The following is a 23,727-nucleotide window of genomic DNA, read 5'->3' as shown; positions in this document are numbered from 1 at the left end:
TACCATCACTATTCTGCTTTGCTAACATTAGTCTGTTATATTGCTATGAATTCTCTCTCCAATTAACAAGCATCTTTCATAAGCGGTTTTACTAATTCATTCCGACTTTTTACTAAAATGATTTTTTTAGTCTTCCAAAATATAATAATTCACTGAAAGTTCTTATAATAAAGCAAAGGACAGCCCAGGCAAGCGAGAACGTGTAGGCAGAACATAGTGCACAGAGTTTGCAGCAGTACTTGCAACGGTCTTCAGCTTTAAGTGAAGTAGGGAACCTGCGACTCTCAAATGCAAATGGTATTGCATGCTGGTTGTACATTTTTAATGTATATCTACTTATTAAAATATGGAATTTTGCTAAAAATTGCTGTTTTGGCTCTCATACTCTTTACGAGTTGCTTTATGGCCACAAGTTTAGATGCCTACTAAAACACAAAGAGAAGAGACCCTTTCATGTGTTAAAGGTCATACAGTTCATAATTCAGCATAAAGTAACATTTACAGAATTTATGCACTTAAATGTAAACTTTTTAAATTCATACGCTATGCAATATACTGCTTAAGTGGAAAGGCTTAGGATATTTTCTCAGGTTGGCACAGAATTTCACAGAAACAAGACAAATAAGATGGAGAGATTTTGAATATGATGAAGTCGGCCCAGACTCTGAAAAGGATCTCTGTCAGCAGCGAGAGCGATGAAGTGTTGGGTATTCAACGCTGGCAATTAATAGAGCTCTCGTTGGCCTTGCCTGCTCTCTCAGCTTGAGAGGAACATTTTGAAAATGTACTCACATAAAAGAAGAAAAATAATGACCTGTTGAGATTTTTTTTTTTTTTACTTTCTTGCACAAAAATAAAATTAACAACAAACTTTTGGTGCAACATTAAGAAACTTCCATCAATCTAAGGCACCAAAACTAATTATGCTAAGCTCCTTTCATTTTCTGTCTTGTATAGGAAACTCACATAGAATTGGATCTGCTATTTCCATTTTGGTTTACACTGTGCTTTTCCACCATAAAGCATCTTTTCTGCTTCCAGTTAGCTAACACTCATCCCAAATGGCTCTGATGGAAGTCTGAGTTGCAGGGTGTAGCTAGCATTAAATCCAGACCACTTTTTTTTTTTTTATGTTATGAATGCAACTAAACACTAGCTGCCACTCATCTACTAACGTCAAATGAAACTTTTGCACTAAGCATACAGATTTCAGAGTCTAAAGCATCAGTTGGACTGTGAACTAGCACAAGCTCTGGAGGTTGACATTCCTCAGCTGTCTTGTTCTTACTCCTCAATTGATTCAGAACAGCTTGAATAAAATTGGCCTTCCTTAATCACTTGCACCAGAAATCTTGCCTTTTCCAGCTGTTAGAAGGCTAGAGTATTTACCAATACTTTATTTTAATACAATATTGCATAATAAAATTGTGAAAGTACACTCTGAGGAAATCCTAAATCAGCATGAAACTGTAAAAAAAATCAGCTGGTGCCAAAAGAAGTCTGGTTGCTGCAAAGAAATGCCTGGACATTTACAATGATATCCATCACAATTTACAGACACAAAGTCAGGTGCTGCTTTTCTTTTGCTTCTTATTTCTAATTAGAAAAGGAAGGGAGCTTGCATCATTTTTCATCACTTACTATTATGAAATGGTCTTGCTTAAGCCAGACGTATAGAAAAATCTTTCTGCGATTATTCCCTTTCCAAGATCTGGCAAACATGGAAGAGTCCAAACTACCTGCGAATTCCACAAGACATTTTTGGCTCTGCAGACAGTGCTTGCATGCCACCCACTAAAACATGCATGAATACATCTAAATGATTCATTCAACTTCCTCCCATCAGCATATTCTGGAATGCTACTCTGATTTAGGTAAAACTTATCTATGCTAGAAAGGATTCAGTATTACTGAGGTCTATTTTCCCCTCCCTTAATAACAGAAGTATCCAATTCTGAAACACTTTTTTCCTTACTTTAAAAAAAAAATCCATAGAGACATCCATATAAGCATAGTTTAAAAAGAGGTTTTGGGATATTTTGATAGTAACAGCTGCTGTCTACATAACAAATGTGACTTTTTCAAAGATGAACAGTATTTAAGGTTCATATTTCAGGTAGTATAAATGACACCTGAAATTAAAAGAAAAAAAAAAACATAACAAAACCAGAAATGCTATTCAGTTTTCATCCATTTACTAAAAAAAGTGCAACTGAGCCCTACACATCTGATTGTATGTACAAACTCATTATGGCTTTACCATAAAAACAGCATGTGAATGGGTCTATACAATCAGAGGGATGCTAACAAATGTAATGAATAAAACTATGTCGAATTGTTGGCAATGGAATAACAAGAGCTATATTACATTCTGTAAACCTTGGCATACCACACTTTACATTATGCAAAGAGTCAATATTTACAAATCCATAGTGGTCGAAATAATTACCCCCCTAATGTAAATGATGATTTTGCAAAGTGCAGGACAAAACCAGTGCTGTCAATTGCAAGTCCTATGCAAGCAAGTTATATTAAAATCATTACTATTAGAAGCTTACCTGGACGTTTCTACTGAGGATTTACAGGAGTGCGACATTTAGAATGAAATACAGTATGAAACGGTATTAGGATGTATGTTTAAGGACAGCAAATATAGAAATTAATAAGGCAGCATGCTCAGAACAAGTTTAAGCAGCACTGATGTTAGATCCCTAGTGGCAACTACATCAGTTGTTAATGTTAAAAATTCAGAGTGCAACACAGAAGCTTCATTTAACATAACAAAATGTGCAAATTGTTCTCTTCTTAAACAAAAGAAAGTAACATAGCAAGGAAGATATTCTACTGAAGAGCATTTTAAATCACAGCAAAGTAGACCATCTTCTTTCCAAAATCATCTACAAGGCACTAAGGGTAGAAAATGACAGGTAACATGAAAGACCAAATGCTGTTCCTCAGTCAGGTCGAAATATGGGATATTTTGGTAAGAACTCTATTAATATTACCTGTTAAAAAAGGGAAAAAGAAAATAACAGAACATAGTAACCAAAGCGTTCAAACCTTTAGCACAATTTCCATGCAACATTATCTAGTAGGTGAGACTAAACATATCTGAGATATTCTTTAGGAAGGCAAAGTTTCTCAGAATAACAAAAGATATTTCAGTCATTTAGAAATGCACATCTTTCTTGTGGTGCTTGACTTTTTGCAGGTGACTACTACTATTCTTCAAGTCTAGGAAACCTTTATGGCTACACATGAAAATGGGTGGGATAGCAGAAGGACAACAGAAATACCTCAAATTCTGCTTTCCTAAATGAATATTCTGTCTCAAATACTGATCTATCAGTAGCTAGCAAGTGTTAAGAGCCTTTGGACTGCTGTGGGAATTACAGCAAAGCATGAAGTTACAGTGGGTCACCCTCATTTGAAATTACAGATAAGATAAGTTTACTTGTAACGCAAGCATAGAACGGCTATGAAGAGAAAATATGTTAGCAGTCACCTTTTCTGAGTTTCAATATCTGCCATGGCTGCTCTCATTATGAGTTGCCTTAGCAGTATATGCCAAACAAGACTGCCCATTTTCTGAGATTTTTCAAGCAGGTGAGAATCGAGTAAGTTAAGGACTTGCTCTATAAAATCACAGTAATGCTGAATACCAGATAAGCTACAGAAATAATACTTACATATTCCATCATATTGCTAGTTTCGCATTTCCTTTTACTCAGCTTCCAGTGCAAACCAAGCTAAGAAAATACAATTATCAGGGGATTAATGTGTAATACAGCATTATTTTAAGTGAGCTATATAACATAAGCATATACCAAATTAATAGCATCTGGACTCTAAGGCTTAAGATCAGGACTGGATAAAAATTACGAAATTATAATAGGACAGTAAAATTCCTAAGCCAGTTATGCAAAAAACTTACTATTCTTAAAACTGAAGAAAACAAGCACTCTAACTTTTCTTACCTTATGATATAGTCTGTTATTTTCCCATTCTAATAACTTCTGAATTGATCTTCTAGTCTAAAAAGTAAGTCAAAACTGTATTATAAATGGTTCAGTAGCCAGCCTCATCCAGAAGAGCTTTACTATTGTGTTTCTGGCTTAAGTTTAATCTAAAATAAGTTAGTTTTATAGAAGCAGACGCAAGCAAAAGAAAAACTGAAAATGCAAGTCCTACCATGTCAACTACCCATTTCTCAACATTTGATCTTCTTCAGAAAAACTTTGTTGTTGTTGTTAAGTTAGGACTGGAACTTCCCAAATCCTCTTTCAATTATTATAGGTCCTTCTGAATTTAGGATTTTTGGCCACCATAGCCAAGTCAACCAAACAGAATCTCCAATCTTTTGGACAAGATGACATCCTCTATGAACAAATAACTGAAAGCAGGGAACCCACATATATGTAATATCCAGGTTTTGCTAATTTTCTCACCCAAATCCTGGAAAAAAAAAATATCAGGACCATTGAACTCTGACTCACAACAAATTGAGTCCGTATTTTCAATGCTTAAAGTACATTATGATCTTCATATTCTGCTGTCTTTGCAAGCTCCCTCCTCAGCCCTGCTGAGAGCTTACATAGTACTTAAGTGCCAAAAGATCATGGCAACCATCAACATACAAAAGGAACCCCCTGAATAGGATACAGTTCACTAACCAGCCGAGATCTGCAGTAGGGACCTCATTGCGACAAAAAGTCAATCTCTTTCTAAAACTAAGAAGTCATTTCACTGATGGTGGGAGAGGACAAGTAATCTTGTCTTTTATTTATTAAATCTTTATTTATTTATTATGTTAGAGTTTCAGAGACTTTTAAGGTCATAGAAAGACTACTCCGGTTAGGTACTCTAAACTCTGCATGGGATGCCATGGAACAATATCCATCAATCAATTTGTTCAACCTAATATTGGAAGGTGAGTTAAACAATGTCACTTTAATACATATAAAATGATATGTAATCCTGACTCAAATATATAATGGTAGAGAAATCACCACTTCCTTGTAAAGATGTATTTTTCCTCAGTGACAAAAGTTATTCTCAGGGTTAAAAAGCACATGTTTCATGTTCCAGACAAGTTTCATATTCCAGCCTTTGGATTTTGTAAAGACAATTTTTGCTAGATGAGAAAAGCAAGAACTATCTTATACATGCTGTTCTTACAGTGATTAAATTACTTTTCAATGCAGCATTCAATGTGCTGAATAGAAACATTCTCAAGTTTTCCAAGTCATTTAGCTGTTTTTCTCTGCATCTTCCCAATTCTTGAAATATTTTTAATGACTTGTTGATTCTTAACTGGAAATACTTCAATACTGGTCTTAGCAATGCACTACATAATGTATGTACATACTACAGTGTTGCCCAGTGATGGCAAAATTAGTTTGGATGCGAGAATAACAAAACAAGTATTTTCGGTGCTCTTCTATATGTGTATGTGTACCTAGCCATACATATATACAAGCACATCTGAAGTAGTACCATGGGCTTCCCAAATCCTGCTCAATATCTATCTTTGTATACTCTTGAGAATTATACTTGTGCCTTGCATGCTCATTTATTTGTATGTTCACTAGCAAAAGAATTTTAAATGTCTCTAAAAATTTCAAATATTTCATCTGTATATCTTAAGTATGTTCCTCTGCAGTAAGAGCGTATGTAAATGCTGATAAAATGAGGAAAAAAAATTTGTAATATTTTAATGATACAGGCCTCAGCAATCAGCCATTTAACCCAAAATGCTTTCAGGGCTGTGATTTCAGCATTTTGTGGACAAATGCTATTGCCTCCGAAGCCTCTGCAAAGCTTTGGTCTCCACCATAAAAAACAAATTACTTGTTTCTGGTTCTCTCATCAGAGGAGACCAACAATAAAATCAAAAGAATTCTAAAAAAAATCTAACCTGAAGAAATCTGTTTGGGGAATATTACATATTACTTTTATGGCTTTACTTGCCCATCAATGTTACTGTTATTTTCTTAAGTTGGAAAGCCTGGCAAAACACACTTCTGGTTCATTTTCTCTGAAAATCACTGCCTATTTCTTGTTTTTGCTTTTAGTATGCATTCTTAAAGACAATAAACTCAATGGCAAGAGCTACTATGCTTTAAAATATTTCTACTATGCATAAGTTAGCAAGTATGAAAATTTTCCTCCAGTCTTCCTCATACTATTACTAATAGCAGTTTTGGATAAGTAAGGTGTTATAGCTCAAGTAACACAAGGTATATAACTGCAAAGAATATTTTTACACTGTTTCTATTTACAGTTTTCCAGCATGTTTATCACTGATAAACCAATTCTAAATGTAAGCAATAAAGACAACTTGATCTTGTGAAGTGTCATTCAGGATTATTATTTTGGGCCCAATAAAGAAGTTCTTCAACAGAAAGTTGACAAAATAAAAGGAAATTCTAACATACTCAAAATGAAAAATTTGAAATCCCGATCTTAATAGAAATAGAACAATAAAAGGTGTCAAATAAGCCACAGTTCAGAACAATTATAACACATACTACATACCAAGTTATTACTTTCAGAAATATTTATTTCTGAGAAAAACACAAGGAAGGGTAATTTTCACTTCAGTTAGGAGAACTTTCGAACATCTGTTCTGCACTCATTTATTACAATTGCTATAACTTTATAGATCCTGAATGTTCACGGTATCATATGCTTCATCATGTTCCTTGAACTGAGGTGGGAGTAGCTACACCTAGACAATCAATCAATTGGCAATTCAGCATTGTTTACTTCATTAATAAATGATTTTAAGGTAAAATCTAGAGATTTTAAGGTAAAATCTAGAAAAGCAGAATAAGTTATTGAATGCAAATGAGATATTTCAAAACCATTTGCTCTGAGGAAGATGCTGTTAAACTTTAATGTTACCAGTAACTGCAAAAGAATGAAAATAACAATATATATATATAATAAAATGAAACATATACTCACTCTTTTATTAAGACAGACTACAGGCCACAGGCTACAGCCCAGTGTGCAGCAGCAGCACAAACAGCCACACAGTAGCCATTTTACATTAACAGGAAGGTTCTTTCTCAAACATGAGTTCACACGACTGATGCTGGTCTTGAATTCTTCTGGGGCAACCTGCAACAGAAGTGCTGAACTTCAATTGAAAACCTTTAGAGAGGATTCTCCTGATAATTCGCTCTTGCTGGTCGAAAGGTAAGTGAAACATAATGTCATTATACAATACAACCCAATCTTCCAAAACAAAGGTTAGGCAGTTATCATGAGGCTCAGGTGTTTCAGGTTATCATCCTGTAACTTAGTGCAAAGGCCTCTTTATCACTGGCTGGAGTTCAGTGACACTCAACTGATCGCAGCGTATAAGGTGTAAGCACATGGCTCTGTTCCCCCCATTCCACTGGCTGCAGAAAAGCCTCCAAAGGTCAGAGGCACCCTAAAAATGTACACTGCCCTTTTCCAGAACTCCTGTGCAAACACACAGGTATTATCTTAACAAAATTATTAATCATTCTAGGAAGTTTATTATTATTATTATTATTTTTTAAGTTAGACAATACATCATGGTTTTTACATCATGACATTTTATCTGGTAAGTTCTCAATTTTAAAAATACGGCTTGATAAACAACTTCTTTAAATGAAGAAATATTCAGAAAAGCTTGCTCAAAATAAGATTTTCTATATATAGCCACTGCAGATTCACAGCGGGAAACTGCATGCTGTCAGAAAGAAGCTTCTCCAGCAGCAGCGTGTTTCTTCTAAAAGAATGAGAGCATTTAACCATCCACATGCCCCAAGTCCTTCATATCTCTGCAGACGAGCTACCAGACTCAGTACTGAGAAGCAGCCTAAGCATATCCTGTATTAACACTCCACAGAGGATACCAGCTCTGCACAGGTGATCTAAGTAACTTGCGTTCAACTAGTCACAAATGGACTCATGGTATCGTAGCTTGTACCCAAGGCAGCACTCTGAACTTTATTCTGCTTAGTGAACCCAAGCTCTGGATTATGTCAGTTGAATCCAACTTCAATAGACAATAGGTGAAACAATTCAAAAAAAGAAAAAGGTTTCTTTCCTAATCGCTTGTCATGCTGAAGGAATACAAAAAGTCTTAATCTGCATTCTAAACCATGCAATTATTACACAGTTACTCCAACCAAGACCGGCTCATTTGACTATGCAAACAAGCAAAAGGAAAAAACAAAATCATGACAAAGACACCTTTCACCAAAAGAGTAGGGGCAGGGGACAGGAAGTCAAGAGGACCTAACCCCAACACCACCACCTAGTCACAAGAGCTAAATTCTTTAAAACACGGCAGAAAAGAGATTAAATAACTGCATCTGCTTCCTGGCCATTCAGATCACCATGCAATACAAAGTCAGGGGTCATCTCGCTTTGTATACAAGCTAGGCCTACATTCAGTAACATAAGAACATCAATTAACATCATGATTACTTTATAGCAGGAATAAGCACGTAGCAAGTAACTTTTTTTTTGGGGGGGGGGAGAGGGACGGGGGAAGGGAGGAAAAGGAGGGAGAAGAAGACAATTAAAAGCATAGTATAGCACAGCTATGTCATGGAGATACTTTTTTCCAAATACTAAAATACTTCCTTACAATCCCTTTTGCATATACGAAGCAGAGCAAATTCAAAAGTTTGCTTTGGACTGATTGGAACACCAGCATTTAAAAAGTATTTTATACCAGAAGCCTTGTCTGGGTTAAATAAAAGAATGCTAAATATATATGTACTGAACTCAAAAAGCCCAACCCCAACTGAGAAGAAGAAATAGAGAGATCCCATGTATTGGGACATTTTGAAAGAATACAAAATATTTGTGTTGCAATATGTGGAAAGCAAGCCTGTACTTGCATGTGACCGAAACAAAGGTTTACAGATCTCTTCCAAAAGCCCTCTCTTACATGTAGGGTGCTACAAACTTCATATATATGTTAATAAGACTACTTGGTCTTCACTGCGAGGGCAAATTTTATAGCAAAGATCAGGCTGATGGTCTGCAGTATGAGGAACACTGAGCAGGTTCCAAGGGCAGACCTGCTTCCAAGCAAGTCAGGATTATGTGTGTTGACAAATGAGCATTCTTGGCTTTTAAGGAAGTTTACGCGTGGCTCTGTTTTTAACATTTAGATATATACAAATGGCACCTTCTTTGATAAGGCCCTTGAAATTTGTACATGGATCATCCTGTTTGTTTTAAAGATAAAAATAAGGCCATTTTAAATACCATTAGTACCTGTGCAATAAATTCCACCAGGTAAGGAGAACATTCCCTTTTTTATTAGTCACAAAGTTTGCTGGGCCTTGACAACACCTCTGACCACCCCAATACACCTGTGCAAACCTACCCAAAAGAATGGAGCTGCACAGCGCACGGCCAAGCTTAACATGCAGAAACTTGGTTATCAGTATCAACATCCAACATGAAAAGAAGTCAGTCGGAATCTTAGATCTCAGGAGGGCAGAAAGTGGCATGGTAAAATTCTCTATTTCTGTTTTTCAGAAGAATGTTTTTTTTTTTCCACTTTAAGACAACAGTTTGATGCTACACTATAAGAACATTATTAAAGTACTCTCATTCCTACACAGAGTGGCATGGGAAATGCATTTTGTGTGCCACCAAACAGCATAGACATTTGCACTTCAGATATTTTGGTATAATGGTTACGATAATACTAGTATGAAAGTGTCATTTCTCCCTGCTTAGGTACCAAATGCTTTCAAGTAGTAGCAACTCTGAGCTGCAAGATAAGATGAAATTACTTAAGAGTATATAGTTTTGGTTGAATTGACTTAGCTTTGACCAAGATTACTCACATATTTTCTCCCCTTTTAAAAACCTAAACACAGTCAATATTTGTGTCAATGACAACTTCATTTACAACTTAAGGGGCCAGTGACTAAAATATGGAACATTCTGGGGGTAAAGAGAAAAACACAATTTTATTCCTCTCAATTTATAGCTTCATAGCAGTTAAGCAGCTGTTGTTAGCAAGTGACAAAGGACAGAATATCTGTAAACAAAATACTGTACTAACATGCTACTCAAATGAAATCGTTGCCTATGAGGTTTATTGATTTTTGGCCTAATTTTACATCTTGCCACTGCTGCAGTAAGACATATTGAAACAATAATTCAAAATGACCAAAATATTTCAAATAAACAATGGGCATTTAACAGCATTTCCTGTGTGGAGAAAGGTCACTAAGAAAGTCTGGGTTTGAACAATTTCAGAAAGTCACTTGGAGTGTTTCTGTTTGGGTCTTGAAAAGAAAGACATAAGTATACAGCTCCTAGCTGTGCAGTACACCTTGTAGAGAGACATTAGCTCCTTTCAGGTCTTTAAGGAAAAAATAAAGCCTCCAAAACATAAAAGGAGAGGAGGGTGTGTTCACAGTTTTTTTTTTTTTTTTTAACAACAGGATGCAAACACAGGAAGAGAGTGAGCAAAGCCCAGCAGGCCTGATCTTCCTCCTCCAATCACCATGTTCACAGGCCCTATCAATCACATGTGGCAACGGGATCACAATACCAAGAATACATTTATGGCTTTCACTTCCCTGCACCGCACACTAATCTCTGTATGAGACCCTTAGTGTTTTAAGGTCAGGGCCGGAAACTCTGCTTTCTTCCTTAAGGTTCACTGGTTCTATCATTTTCTTGTTACCTGAAGCAGTATGTGCTTTGTGCCAAACATCATAAGGAGTATATTTTTTTTAAGCTTGGCTAAAAATTCAGGGTAGTGAATAAACTTCCTAAACTTTTAGAACTAGAAGATATGCTTCCCTTTAGCAAAAGTACAAATAAAACTGTTTTAAAAGTCTATTTTAAATGCTTGTTTCAAAATAATAACCCTGAAAAACTCGAGTATCTAGAATTTAAATTTAGCCAGAATTTAAATCTGTCCCAGTCCAATCACATTATTCATGGTAAAATACTGTCTCTGCATTAAACATAAATCAAATATTTTCTTATAAGATGTATTTTTAAAGAATGAATTCTTTCAAAGCCCACCTCTGTCTCTTCAATCAATTGAAGCTTGTTTCTCATCTGGCAAGATAAATATCAAGGTAACCTAAATGAATTAACTGGGCCCACTTTCTGGCCCACCCGATATTTTCCTTTCCTTATGGTTTCATTGTCTTTTTAATTTTCTCAAATATCTGCCCCTCAAAAAGCAACAAATAGGTCACATATTTAAGATGCCCTTACAGGTGCCCTAGCTACAAACAACACACCTAAAATAATCCAGAACCTGTGAAAATGGGGAGATGAGGGGATATGAGAAATGGATGGCGAAAGAAAAATATTTCAGATGAAGGCAATTTAGTGCAAGGTGTACAGGTGTACTGTAGTCCTTGTGTAGATGGGTATACTGAGGGTCAGGAAGCTTAATTAAGTTTTCTTAGGTCATTTAGTGCTATAAATCAAAATAGTGTTTCTGTAAGAAAAGTGCAGCTAGTTTTATCTATTTTCATACAGATCAATAATTAAAAAGAAAACAGTGCCACAGAATTACTTATGAACCACACCTCATGGCTTCACCTTTTCTACTCCATTAGCAGATGGGATATATTAGCAATATTAATTCACACTGCATAGAGTAATGTAATTCACAGGTACATTCCGAATAAATTATGAAATTGCTTAATTCTAGTAATGTATTAATGCAACTTTACTGTAAACATTTTAATCCAAAAACAGTACTCAATTTAAACAGTCACCATGCTCTGCGTAGACCATGATTTGTAAGAGAAAAGCAGAAATTCTGGAAGTGATGTACCAGCTGACTATAACTTTGCACTGTGAATTATTTATAGGGTATTTGATGAATACTTTCTTACTGGAACAAACTGACCGAGTTTTCATTTTCAATAGGGATAAATGTGATTGACTTCAATAACAGTAGAAGCAGCAGATTTATTCATTGCTTGCACTGGAAGCATTAAAAAACCTCAAACAGCTCACAACCCTGGCTTTAATGTCCTTGATGACACTGTGTGACTGGCAGCAAGAAAGAAAGAAAAAAAAAAAAAAAAAAAAAAAAAAAAAAAGGGGGGGGGCCCCGAATCTTCATATGAGAAAAAGAAAACAGGATACCAACATTCTCAGTAAAAAGGTGCAACTACATACAGCAAATCCATGTTTCCTGTGATTGATGCTGCCACAGATAGGTGCATGGGACAAGAAAGGGAAATGCCAGGCAGAAGCATTGCTAAATTAAGCCCAAGCAGTCAACTGAATTTAATTTAAACTTTTCCTACACATTGTCAAAACCAATTGCTTGCTGTCCATTTAACAGCAGGGCATTCAAGGGGAAATATGACAGGTATTGAGGTTTGTATTTAAAAAAAGCTGTTTCTTTTCCCCTGACACTAGCATTTTAGAGATAAATGGAATTATTTAAATGAATTAAATTAACATTCCATGTTAGACTTTTTTTTTAAGCATTATTTATGGAAAACTATGTCTTGATTAAAAGAAAATTAAAAACTGGTAAAATATTACCAAAAAGTCATTCAAGGCTTTTCAGCAATCTTAAAGAGTTTCTTAGAAAAGAATAAAACTTTGACATGCAGTATTTAAAGAAAGTTAAATATAAGATAGGGTCACCACCAACCTTCAATTCAGACTCTATAGTGTCAGTAATATTCTTCCATTTGACTTCACTGAGATGCTGAATCAAGGCCAGAACTCACAGATTGTTTTTAACACCCCAAGATCTCCTAAACTTTTCAGAGGGATGTGAAAAAATGCTGGACAAACACAACTGGAGAATTTTATCATTATACTCCAGGGTGAAAACAAAATAAATAACACACACACACACAGAGATTTGCCAAAACAAGTAGATGCCATCCAGCTGCATTTCAGTATATTGTTAATATGATTCGACAGCTACAGCAAGAGCCTGCAGAGACTCACAAAGCTGTACAGTATGTCATTAGAGACAGTAGTAAGAGCCAAATACCTTCTTCCACACAAATACTGGAAGAGATACACAGGGGAGATATAAAATGAAATAAAACAAAAGCACCAGAATGAAACACCTTAAAGAAAGCATACATAAAAAAAAAGGAAAAACACAATTGTGAAAAAGCATTTAAAACAATAATCATGTTACAAAATGTCAAGAATTGATATAAATATTTATTGACTAACTCTGCATGTAACAAAGAAAATGCGATTCAAGAAAAAAAAAAAAAGAAAAAGACCCTGCAATTTTTCAGAAAACTACAAGATTGTATTGGTGAATCTATTAAAAAAAAAAAAAAACATAATTTATAGGCTTGACATGTAGCACCATAATGTTTTGTTCCTTAGAGCTATGGAAAACAGCTTTTTCTTTCAAAGAAGGGTCTAAAAATAAACTTAACACTTGACAGGTATTAAGCAAAGAGAGGTCTAGGATCTGAAAGAATTGAATCCATACTGCAAGTGGCACAAACTGCAGGTATTTATAAACAAGGGTAAATGAGCCTTGAAATCAATTAAAAAAAATAATCACTGCAACTTATTTTTCATGTACCCTAAAAAAACACAAAAAGGGCACTGTAAAGGACTGATCATTGACCAATCAGTTCACACAGGGCAGAGTTACTTAAGCTTCAGTGCAGTCCTCATCTGCAATGGATTTTTGTTCTGTTTTATTTTGTTTCACCAACCTGTATTTGTAACACTGAATCCACTGGATGCAATGTATCTTTTGAACTAAAGGAACAGTTTAATCTCACACTTACCTTCCCTGTCAGAATAGAAGGAAATTCTGTGTCAAACTTGTTGCTCAAGCCAAACCTTGAAAACAAAAAGAGACAAACAAGATATATTCCACCTAACTTATTTAGTTTCCCTTAATAAAAATAATAGCTTCTGTATTTTAAAAAGGAAAATCCTTTTTTGTCTTTATATTACAGAATCTCTTATCTTTACAATTATGTTATTTTACCTGCATGCCATTTATGCTTCTGTAAGATCTTGTGTGTCATTCATAAGGTAGCTTACAAACATCCCATAAAATAGAAATATAGCTTGCTGCCTTACTTCAATACCTTCAAGTAACTAAAAGCATAAAAAAAAAAACTCTTACAATGGGAATAATTCAAGCTTCAATCTTTCCTTCCTTACATCTTCTTAAACCTCTGGTTACACTAATCCCACTAACTCTTTTACTGCCCCCCCCCCCCGCCCCACTCTCCCTTACTTGTGCAATTTATTATATGCAATAGATAAATGAGTTTCTCAAAACTAGCTTTATCTCCTTTTTCTCACATTCATTACCGTATCTCTAAAAAAAAAAAAAACAAGCTCTGGCTTGAGGTGAACTCTCTCAAGCAACATGTGTAAAAGCCTAAACATAATTCTAAAACAGCTATGGACTTTGAGAAAATGAAGTTTCAGGTATCACAGTGACCAGTGGTTCTTCAGTGAAGCCCCCTCATGATGAACAACAGAGAAACCTTTATAAAAGACGCTGACAATCATACAGAGCTCCATATTTTGCAGAGTTGAAAAGCTTTGCTAGGAAGCCTGTTACCACTAGCTCCAAACATACTGAACCAATTCAAAGTTTCAATAAGCTGTTTTTGTAGATCAGCAGATCACTGACAGCACAGGCTGATTTGGCTTTTTTCCTTCCTCATTTTTAAAAGCAAAAGGTTAACTAAACTCCAATACTAATACCGTTAGTTTGTGCAGGACCACATAACTATATGATCTCCTATCCTCACCACATCTTTGGTCTTTCCGGCTCAGCAGCATAATGAAGTATAACTGCAGCAGGCCATTGGCATTTGAGCTACAGGCTTTTATGCTGGAACAAAGCTGTTTACTGTATGCCAAATTAAAGCTTTCACTGTCAACTCTGCTCAACCAGCTGAATATTCTTGTCCAAAAAAGGAGAAAAAAAAACAATAAACATATCACAGACAAGAATAAAAACATGAGCACCTTTTATATTGTTCATAATTTATACTTGTTGTAGAAACTAACCTTTGGGGAAGATAATGTTTGTTCAATTCCTTAATGGACACTTGCACACACGTTAATATTGTCAAAATATCACCAGTCCCCTGCCATTAAGTCTTATGTATGTACACTCCTGCACACGCAGTAGTACTTCAGATACCCAGACTTGGCAAGTAGCTTGTTGAGAAGTACAGACAAGGGTGTAATTATCCTCAAAGAAGAAAGAAGTATAAAAAAAGAACTTGTGTTGTCTTTAGAAATCTACTAAGCTAATTAAAATGTTTGTCAACAGTGCTAGTGAAGAAGTCTAATTAAGTACTTCAATAGCCAATTTAAGTCACAGCATATTGGAGTGCTAATTGTTTACATTGTTAAAATAAATAAGTAATAAACCAAGAAGGTAGCTACTCATTTAAACATTTCTGAGCCTTTGTCTCTTAATCTTTAAGTACTATATATCTAACCATCACTTATTTGTGTTTGTTTCATCCAAGGTCTTTTCACCAAAAAATTTTTAGAAGCACATGCAAGTGAAGTATGGCTCAGGCTACAACACGTTAAAGTGAACTTTAAAGTCACAATACTAAATTAGTGCTGCACATATAAATAGTAAAAACAACACTAAGTTAAGCCAACACAAAGGTTACTAGAATAAGCACATCTTTCCTTTCTTTCAACACAGTACTGCAGTTGCTCTCCATTTTTTGTAGGTTTTAAGATAAAATTTCCGAGTTTTGTTATACAAAATATTTATCATTAAGGGAGCTTGACTAAAAAAAAATACATAGTTTTTTTCAGCCTTCCAAATGTACAGAAAAGCCTAATAATAAGAAGCATATGCACAAGTTTGTTCTAAAAATGATTTTTCAATCAGCAATGAAACCATCTGAAATGGTCACTAAGTTTTAGAAGTCAGACAATATAAGTAGTGAACTATGAGGAAGTTCAGGGAATACTGCAGAGTTATTCACTATATCCACATAATATAAGACTAATTGCACTTAATTTAGCGAAAGGTCTCCCTCGCTCGGAACACTGAATCTTGCAGTGACCAGTAGCAGGTGCCTCCAAACCAGCAAAATGAAAGTAGCACTCCACAGCACAGTCTAACAATACCCTTCAGCAATTTCTGGTTCAAGAACTGCTTGAGCCAGAAGTGGTGCCTTTTATCTCAATTGTAATTCCCATTGCACTACCAATCTCCCCAAAGAATAAAGCAGATTAGTGCTTACTGATTTAGAGCTATTGAGAATGTAACAAAAGCACCATATATTTTACTGGGTTAAATTTGAAGGCTGATAAAGTCCTGAAATATATCTAAAGACTTAACTTTCAACAGTAGCCAAAACATTCTGTTCTGTTACAGCACACATGCAAGAAATTTCAATTACAGAAGAATAAGTAAAGAATATAAAAGGCTTTGAGTATACTGAACACAGAATTATGCTACATTGTAATATTACATGTTTAGTCAGCATCACTGCTGGCCTTTAGCACAGTCTCGTTAGTGTGTCTCCAGAAGTTTTACAGACTATCCTCTTTATATACTGCATAGTTCAGACAAAATTAAACTCCCACTAGCCTAAGGGTGAGAGGGAAGCCCAAAGGGGACAGGAAGGAAAGATTCATGAATCCAATATTTTTTTAAAAAAAGAACATTAATTAAAGCAGAAGGTTATATAGTTCTAGAACTATGTAAGCAACTTTGAAAAAAGCACTTAAGTTTTATCAAAAATTTTGAAGAAAAAAAAAAAAGACCTGAAGTCCAGATTAAAAGAGAAATAACTTCCTAACACCATTTACAAGAGTCTAATCCACAGCAATAATTGATCCGGCATGATTTGGCCTATTAAGTCTTCTAGCACCTAGTAAATTAGAAAAAAAAAGAAAATCATCACATAAAACAAACTCAGGTATCTGTCCTTTAAATCATTTAACACATAGTTGGCAACCACTTATTTTGAAGTTATTTCTCCGAGTCCTCAGTGGTCTAACATTTAGAAATTCAGATAAGTCATCCCTATATTTCAGTTGCAATTTTTAATCTGGAAGAGAAATGCCTCTGAAAGCAAGGTACTGTTTCCTATGAGCCCAAGCACAACTATTACAATCTCATGTCATAGTTTTCTCTCCATTTTAAGTTCCATTTTTCCATTTTGTAAAGTGGAGAGAATACAACTTATCACAGGCACTTGTAATAAGATATATCTAAGCCCCTCAAAAATTGAAGCTCAAAAGGCATATTCTGAATCATGAGTTGCGAATTCCTGCTGCCACGGGTAACACGTTATGTAATTCCTTTCATCAGTTTACAAACCATTATAGAAAAGATGTCTTATCTCCAGAACTGAAATAGGCAGAGTCTGGTAAACGTTTTCTAATATTCAGAATTATCTAGTATTTAGAAATATTTAGAGGTGCTTTACCTTTTTCTTCTTTTGACTTAAAGAGTTTTCCATTCTTATTTATTCTACTGTTGTATTTTCAGATAGTCATCAGGCTTATCAGACTACACAAGCTAAACCTGTTCAGTCAACTCTCCTATGATAAACTTTCCATCCTCCTTTCACCTGGGTTCCTCTCCCCATTCCTATTTTAGTCTAAATGTAACCTGTCTTGAAGAGCTGAATTCAAATTCTACACGCTATTCCCATAGCAAACATCAAAGCTTTGTGCGATGGTAAAGAACAAAGATTATTTTTCACCAGCTGAAATCTCTCTGAACACCTAGGACTTCTCTTTCTAGTCTAAGACCTTTTCCACTGAAGCCAACAACTACTGAATGGCACTGGGCAACCTTACTTGCAGATGATGGTTTAGAAAATTAGTTTTTTGATAGCTAAGGTCACTTGCTGTTTTAAGCATGTGGAAGATGCATAACTGGGATTATCAGAAGACAAAATCTAAATGTCTTCCTATCATAACCAAGAGTACTTGGCTCCTGCCTTTCCTAATTCATGACAACACGATGTTGATTAGCACCTCGATTACAAATCTCTGGAGCACTCCAAAGAAAACATAGAAAGGGGAGGAAAAATTCCATGTCTATTCATATGGATTTGGTATCATGGAAAAGTAATTTCAAATAAATAATCAAATTAAGAGTCTCTCTATGGCTCTCAAAAAAAAAAAAAATTACTGCCGTTTGTTTGGTGAGTATATGACTCAGTCTTCACGAAGAACATCTACATTGAAATACCTGGATATGCCACCAGAAAACAGAAAGCAATGGGCAATTTACTGTTCAGAAACATCAAAAAAGGCATTTGCCAGGTCCTGACAGTTTCTCCATAATAAAACTAAAAAGCTTGGTGAAAACAACAAATATGACTGCTAGTTATTTTTTTCAAAGCAAGAATCTTCTAGAATGAAAAAGCATTGAGCAACATAAGCATCAATTCTGCTATCCATTCTCATCATTTCTCAAAAAAAAAAAAAAAAACACCCAACACTTTATACAATTAGCCTTGTCATGCACAGGGTTAAAGGGTTAGCAAAACAGTCAGTGAAAAAAGCAAAATCCTGCTAAAAACCCTTAGACGAACCCTGGGATCTACATTTGGTACAGTTGGATACTGCAGTATAACTCTACTAGCTTCAGCTCAAAGTACATAGAAGTCATACAGGCAAAAACTTTCATGCAAGCAATTAATACATTGTTTGAATCTACTAGCTTGGGAGTATTTATAAGACTACATGAAAAGCTTGACCAGAAGATGACACTGAAACTGTTAGCCTTTACTGTTACTGGAACTTATTACCCCTTCTCTATACATAAAAGCATTCAAGCAGGCCAGTGTCAAAGAACTGAAGGCACCTGAAACAAAACCCAAGGAAATAAATGGATTTTCTTACCTTTCTTGTTTTTTTTTTCCTTTTCTTTTCCCCTTTTAAAATGCCTGTTCTTCCCTCCCCTTATCTATTTATTAAGAACCAGAGCGTGTCTCACTTTTGCCAGGACAAAAGTTTTATTAGTAACATTTCATGAGTTCAGAAAACATCAGTTCAGTAAACAAACACAGGTTTTACTGGGTGACGTGTCTCACTTCAGGAACTAGAGCAGGTTGCTTCTGAAGCCAACTGATTTCAAAAGAAGAAGCATCTGTGTGATCAGTGACAGAGCTTCAGAGATGATATATAGTAACCAGAAAGTCTTTAAGAAGCCAGTCATGCCTCATTTAATTACGAGGATGGATTACAGCCTGTAAATGTCTATTGTCTATTTGCACTTTATTGGTAGCATCCACTAACTGTTTTTAATTAGTTTAAGGAGATTTTTAAAGAAATACTGTCTTCTGGCATCCTCCTACGAAGGCATATTTGTCACAGAAAGAAAAGGGAAAATAAGTGCGAATTCAGTTCAGGTAGTCACATAGGCTCACATCAATTACAAGTATTGCTTTCTTTTCAGGTAGACAACATTAGTTGACCAAGCTCTTGGAGATGCTCCTGCCCATCCCCAAAAGATACTGGGGACAATAAGAAGCCTTAAGGAAGATCACTAATACACAAAAAGCATGGCATCAGACAAAGCAAATGGGCGGCTACAGTGTTTCAGTTTAGTGCTTAGAAACAGCTAACTAGTAAGAGAGGTAAAGGGTATGCTGCTCACTGTGCTCATGTTATATCCCTCCTCAGGTTAAATGGCATGCTACTGGGAGGCAGGATAGAAAGAAATTCCACCAAACAAGCAATTACACTGCGGTGCAGCAGAAAACTACCCACTGGCACTAGCTCAATGCAAACCTGATTTGGACTTACATGATAGGCACAGTATCAAATCCAACATTAGATGTGAGAGCCTTCCCCACCCAGTGCTTTTGCTGCGGATAGCTAGATCACACCGCACCTATTCACAGAGAGAAATGTGTGTTCTTTTAAGCAGTCCAAAGATGGATCCAAAGCAACAACAGCTTGATGGATCTACAGTATAGTAGTGTTGATGACTCCCTGTCACATGAGCAAAACCAAAAACTTGTCACGGGTGTAGTTTGTTATGTTCCTGCACTTGCAGGAGTAGGAATATTAAAAAGTCAATGGGTGACACCATCTGATCGCCTCACGTCCCAGCCACCCAAACAAGCGGCAAACACCATGACTCCAGTTGTGCTCTGAGGCCAAAAACACCTAGACCTAACTCACAGGCAAAGTTTGCAGGAAATGAAAGGCAATACGGCCAGACAACTGTGCATCTCGGGGCCTCAGTGGCTCAGCTAAGGCAGGAAAGGGTAAATAAAACTGCTCAATAAGTTCGTGGGACACCAACGTCCCCGAAGCCCGCGCGACACGCGCTGAGGCGGCGGTAACGTCCCCCGGGAGCGGGCGGCGGGGAGCACCCTGGGGACGGCGCAGCCCGCCCAGCTCCGCCCGTTACTCAGGGCTGCCCCGCGCTGCCGGGGGGACAGGGGCGCCGCGGGCGGGCGGGCAGCGGGGGCAGCGGAGGCGGCGCGGGGCTCCCTCCCTTCCTCCCTCCCGCCCGCCCGCCCTCCCGCCGCCGCCTCAGCGGCCGCGCCGCCCCCGCCGCCAGCCCCCGCTCCTTACACGGTGATGTGCCCGGCGCCCCGCACTGCCACGGGGTCGGGCGCGTCGCGGGGCCGCGGCAGCTCCTGGCTCCTCACCACCGGCTCGGACTCCTCCTCCTCCTCCTCTTCCTCCTCCTCCAGCTCGTAGATGGTGTCGAAGTCCGCCATGTTGGGCAGCAGCACGCTCATCTCACGCCCTCCCCCCCGCGCGGCCTCCGCGCGCGCCTGCGCACTGCGCGCCGGGGCGGGGGTGCGAGGCGGGCGCGCGTGCGCAGCGACGCTTGGGGCGGGGACGTGCGCGGGGAGGGGCCTTCCCCGGGGATGCGGCGGGCTGGGCGGGGTTTGCACACGGCACCACTGCACGTGCACCTTTCCGCGCGGCCGTTGTGGCCGTTATGACCGTTAGGCGCGTGTCGAGAGGGGACGGGGATGAGATGTGAGGGGGAGCGCTCCTGCTTCGCCTCCCTTCAGTCGCCGGCGCGCGGGGCGCTGTGGAGAAGGTGCCGCAGTCGCTCGGCCGTGCGCATTGTCCCTTATCCAGGTGCAGCTCCGGAGCTTATTTAATTAAACTACCGAGGCAGCGCTTGCACCTCCCCCGCCCCGTATGAGGCTCGCGTAACTGGGATGACAGCGGGCGGGAGGAGGAGGGGGCTTTTGGCAGCAAAATAGAGAGGGGAGGAGGGTAATGGTAAACCACGAGGCTGGGGGTTGTCTCGAGCATGTGGTGGGTTTCTGAGAGGAGCTTCTTGGAAAGGGAGCTGGGTCCTGTGCAGGTTTGAGGGGTGTTGAGAGGGGATAAAATCTTCCTGAGGCTGAGAAGAGTCAGAAATCAAGGAAGAGAAAAACAAAAACACCACCGCCACCAAAAACAATAAAAAAATAATTGAGAACAACAAAATACCACTCACCAGTGTAAATGATTGCTAAGCTAAGTTTAAGCACACATTAGGCACCTACTATACGTCGAAAGTGAGCTAGAAATGTAATGGCACTTCTAGTATAAAGACAAGAGCCAGAAATAAAATTCTGAGTGAGGGATGAAAAAAAAATAAAAAAGTTATCGTTAGATGTTATAAAGTGGCATCTTGAATCTGGCTTCTGACCCTTGGAGGTCAAATCTGATTTCCTGGTCCAGGGTTCCCAAAGGGAAGGAAGCTTCCTCCATCCTCTGATACTAGAGAATTGAGGAAGAAGGTGTCCCCATTCATTTTGGCTATGATTGAAATAAGACTTCCCTCACAAATAATGTTTGCTCTTTTTTTTTCAGGATATTCTAGGCAACAGCAGTTGCCCCAGGTGTGAAAATTTTAGCTGCTGACAGGAGGGTTCTCAATACAATCCTAGGGTGAGCTACAACTTATCAGTGTCACACATTATTCACAGTGTAAGTGGGGATACAGGTAAACCACATTCTAATGTCGTGATATGAAAATAACTGAGGGAGAGATTATGTTTTAATTAAAAAGAATATGTTCTGTTAATGTTCTTCCCTTTTGTCAAAGTTTTTTTTTTTTCTTGTTTAGTGATGAATGTTTATAGCAGATAAATTGCAGAGAAAGTATGTGTGGGACAGGACATATCTCACTGCCAGTGGCCAAATATATTAGAAAGATAAGTCCTGTTTAGAAGTAGAATTAACGAAAGTGAAAATAATTTTACTGAGGTTCTATTTTTTTTTTGCTCATCTTCCGTTACATGTATGATCACCATTCATAATCCACAGAAAGAAGATCTTGAAGTCCCTGAAATAAAGGTGTGTATGGGGTTACAGATGAGATGCTGGCCTTTATTTTATTCTCAGTTAAATTCAGGATGGCTGCTTTAGTTCATCTGAAAGTCAAAAAGATGTGACTGTGTTAGTCATTGCTCAGAACACCTTTAAGAAATGATAAGTCTGAACCAGTGCAATGACATAATGGATTTTAGTTTTTAGTTGAGATTGGCTTTATTCTTGGCAGCTTTGGTAGAATGTCCATGGGAAAGGTAATGATATTTAAAATATAACTGCAGGGGATATAACCTGCTGCCCTTTTGGCCAGCATTCCCTTTGAAGGGGAGCTAAACACAGTCTCCCAGGTTCAAGGCTGTCTGAGAGTAATTGCTGAGCAGAAGAAAGTCAGTCCTGGAAGCAGTTCAGAGCAATCAGTGGAACAATTTTAAAATGCTGTTCTTAATGATGAAAGCGGATTCCAGCACCGTACTTGCAGAATGCTAATTACATTAGTGGAAAGTTAATTGCCTTCTCTTATTCACAATGCCACAACACTTTTAATTTTGTCAAGGCTTTGTGCGAGTTTTTCCACAGATTTGGTAAATCTTGCAGTAGTGTTTCTATTTCTCAGGATATTTTAAAATGATAAATGAAGAGTTTTTACAAGTGCTTCTTTACTCAAAGGAATAATTTGAACAGAGGGCTACAAGCTACGGTTCTTAATTAACTGTATTAAGCTTTGTTTGTTTAATACTTCGTATCTTTTTATGTTTAACAAACTGTCAGGTTTTGTACTTCTTAATCATTATTTCACCTGCTTTGGCTTTACAGCATTCCCATTAATGGAATTTTGAGTACATCAGTAGCAAAGACTGGCTTTGTAAGCCAACAGCCTTGTTGATTCTGACTTCTAGCAGTTTCTCTGTAGCCTTATACATTGAGAGATACTGGCCATGTCTGCTAAAGTCTGTGACTTTTCTCTCTGGCCTCTTTTAGGAAATCAAATGGAAGATGGTGGAGATTCCATTGATATCCTATGGGAAATTATTCTGAAATTTAGTAATTTTTCTATAGAATATCAATGGAATCGCCACCATTTTCACATTGATTTTCTTAAAAGTTTCACTGCCAAAACTAAGCTGTTTTGAGGTGATGGATGTCAGATGACTTAATAACCAATTAAAAGAAAACAAAAGGCAGTATTATAGACAGTCATCATAACAGGGAAAGATTTCTAATGGGGTCTAACAGCTATAAGTGCAGTTCAATGTAATCATAAATAGTTGGGAAAGGAGAGTGACAGAGTTTGTTACTAAGATGTTCCATTGTCACTTGGCAAAACTGGCTCCACACTGAACAGGACTTAACTCTTCAACAGGAGTTAACTCTTCTTTCCACCCTACCTGGGAAGTTTATGCCTAATGCTCTGCCTAATACTAAGGTACAATAGAGAGAAAAGTAAGCCATGAGACCAGACAAATGCTGCAGGAAGCT

The 23,727-nt window shown here is 37.5% G+C and overlaps 1 protein-coding gene across 1 annotated transcript; it reads right to left on the bottom strand.

The window, feature by feature from the left end:
• Window positions 1-1,980: 1,980 nt before the first annotated feature.
• CHIC1 (cysteine rich hydrophobic domain 1) lies at window positions 1,981-20,743 on the bottom strand. Its single transcript, XM_088527535.1, has 6 exons — window positions 20,542-20,743; window positions 13,776-13,830; window positions 6,970-7,125; window positions 3,978-4,034; window positions 3,690-3,749; window positions 1,981-3,005 (listed from the first exon to the last, which is right to left on the bottom strand). Exons 1-6 carry the CDS (start codon window positions 20,709-20,711, stop codon window positions 2,955-2,957), a joined length of 549 nt encoding a protein of 182 aa, XP_088383661.1. The 5' UTR covers window positions 20,712-20,743; the 3' UTR covers window positions 1,981-2,954.
• Between the last annotated feature and the right edge of the window lie 2,984 nt (window positions 20,744-23,727).

The sequence above is a fragment of the Tinamus guttatus genome, unplaced genomic scaffold (genome assembly GCF_059628265.1).
Source record: "Tinamus guttatus ecotype Peru unplaced genomic scaffold, ASM5962826v1 Tinamus_guttatus_pri_ptg000287l, whole genome shotgun sequence".
Lineage (NCBI taxonomy): Eukaryota > Metazoa > Chordata > Aves > Tinamiformes > Tinamidae > Tinamus > Tinamus guttatus.
This window is presented reverse-complemented; position numbering and strand designations above follow the sequence as displayed.

Bases quoted from the DNA above. Each gene is read 5' to 3' on its own strand.
- CHIC1 (XM_088527535.1), bottom strand. From the start codon at position 20,711: ATGAGCGTGCTGCTGCCCAACATGGCGGACTTCGACACCATCTACGAG. The intron at 13,831-20,541 runs GTAAGGAGCGGG...TTTGTTTTCAAG, and splicing joins GGCGCCGGGCACATCACCGT to GTTTGGCTTGAGCAACAAGT. The intron at 3,006-3,689 runs GTAAGTATTATT...CTTTTTTAACAG, and splicing joins CTAGCAATATGATGGAATAT to GTAATATTAATAGAGTTCTT.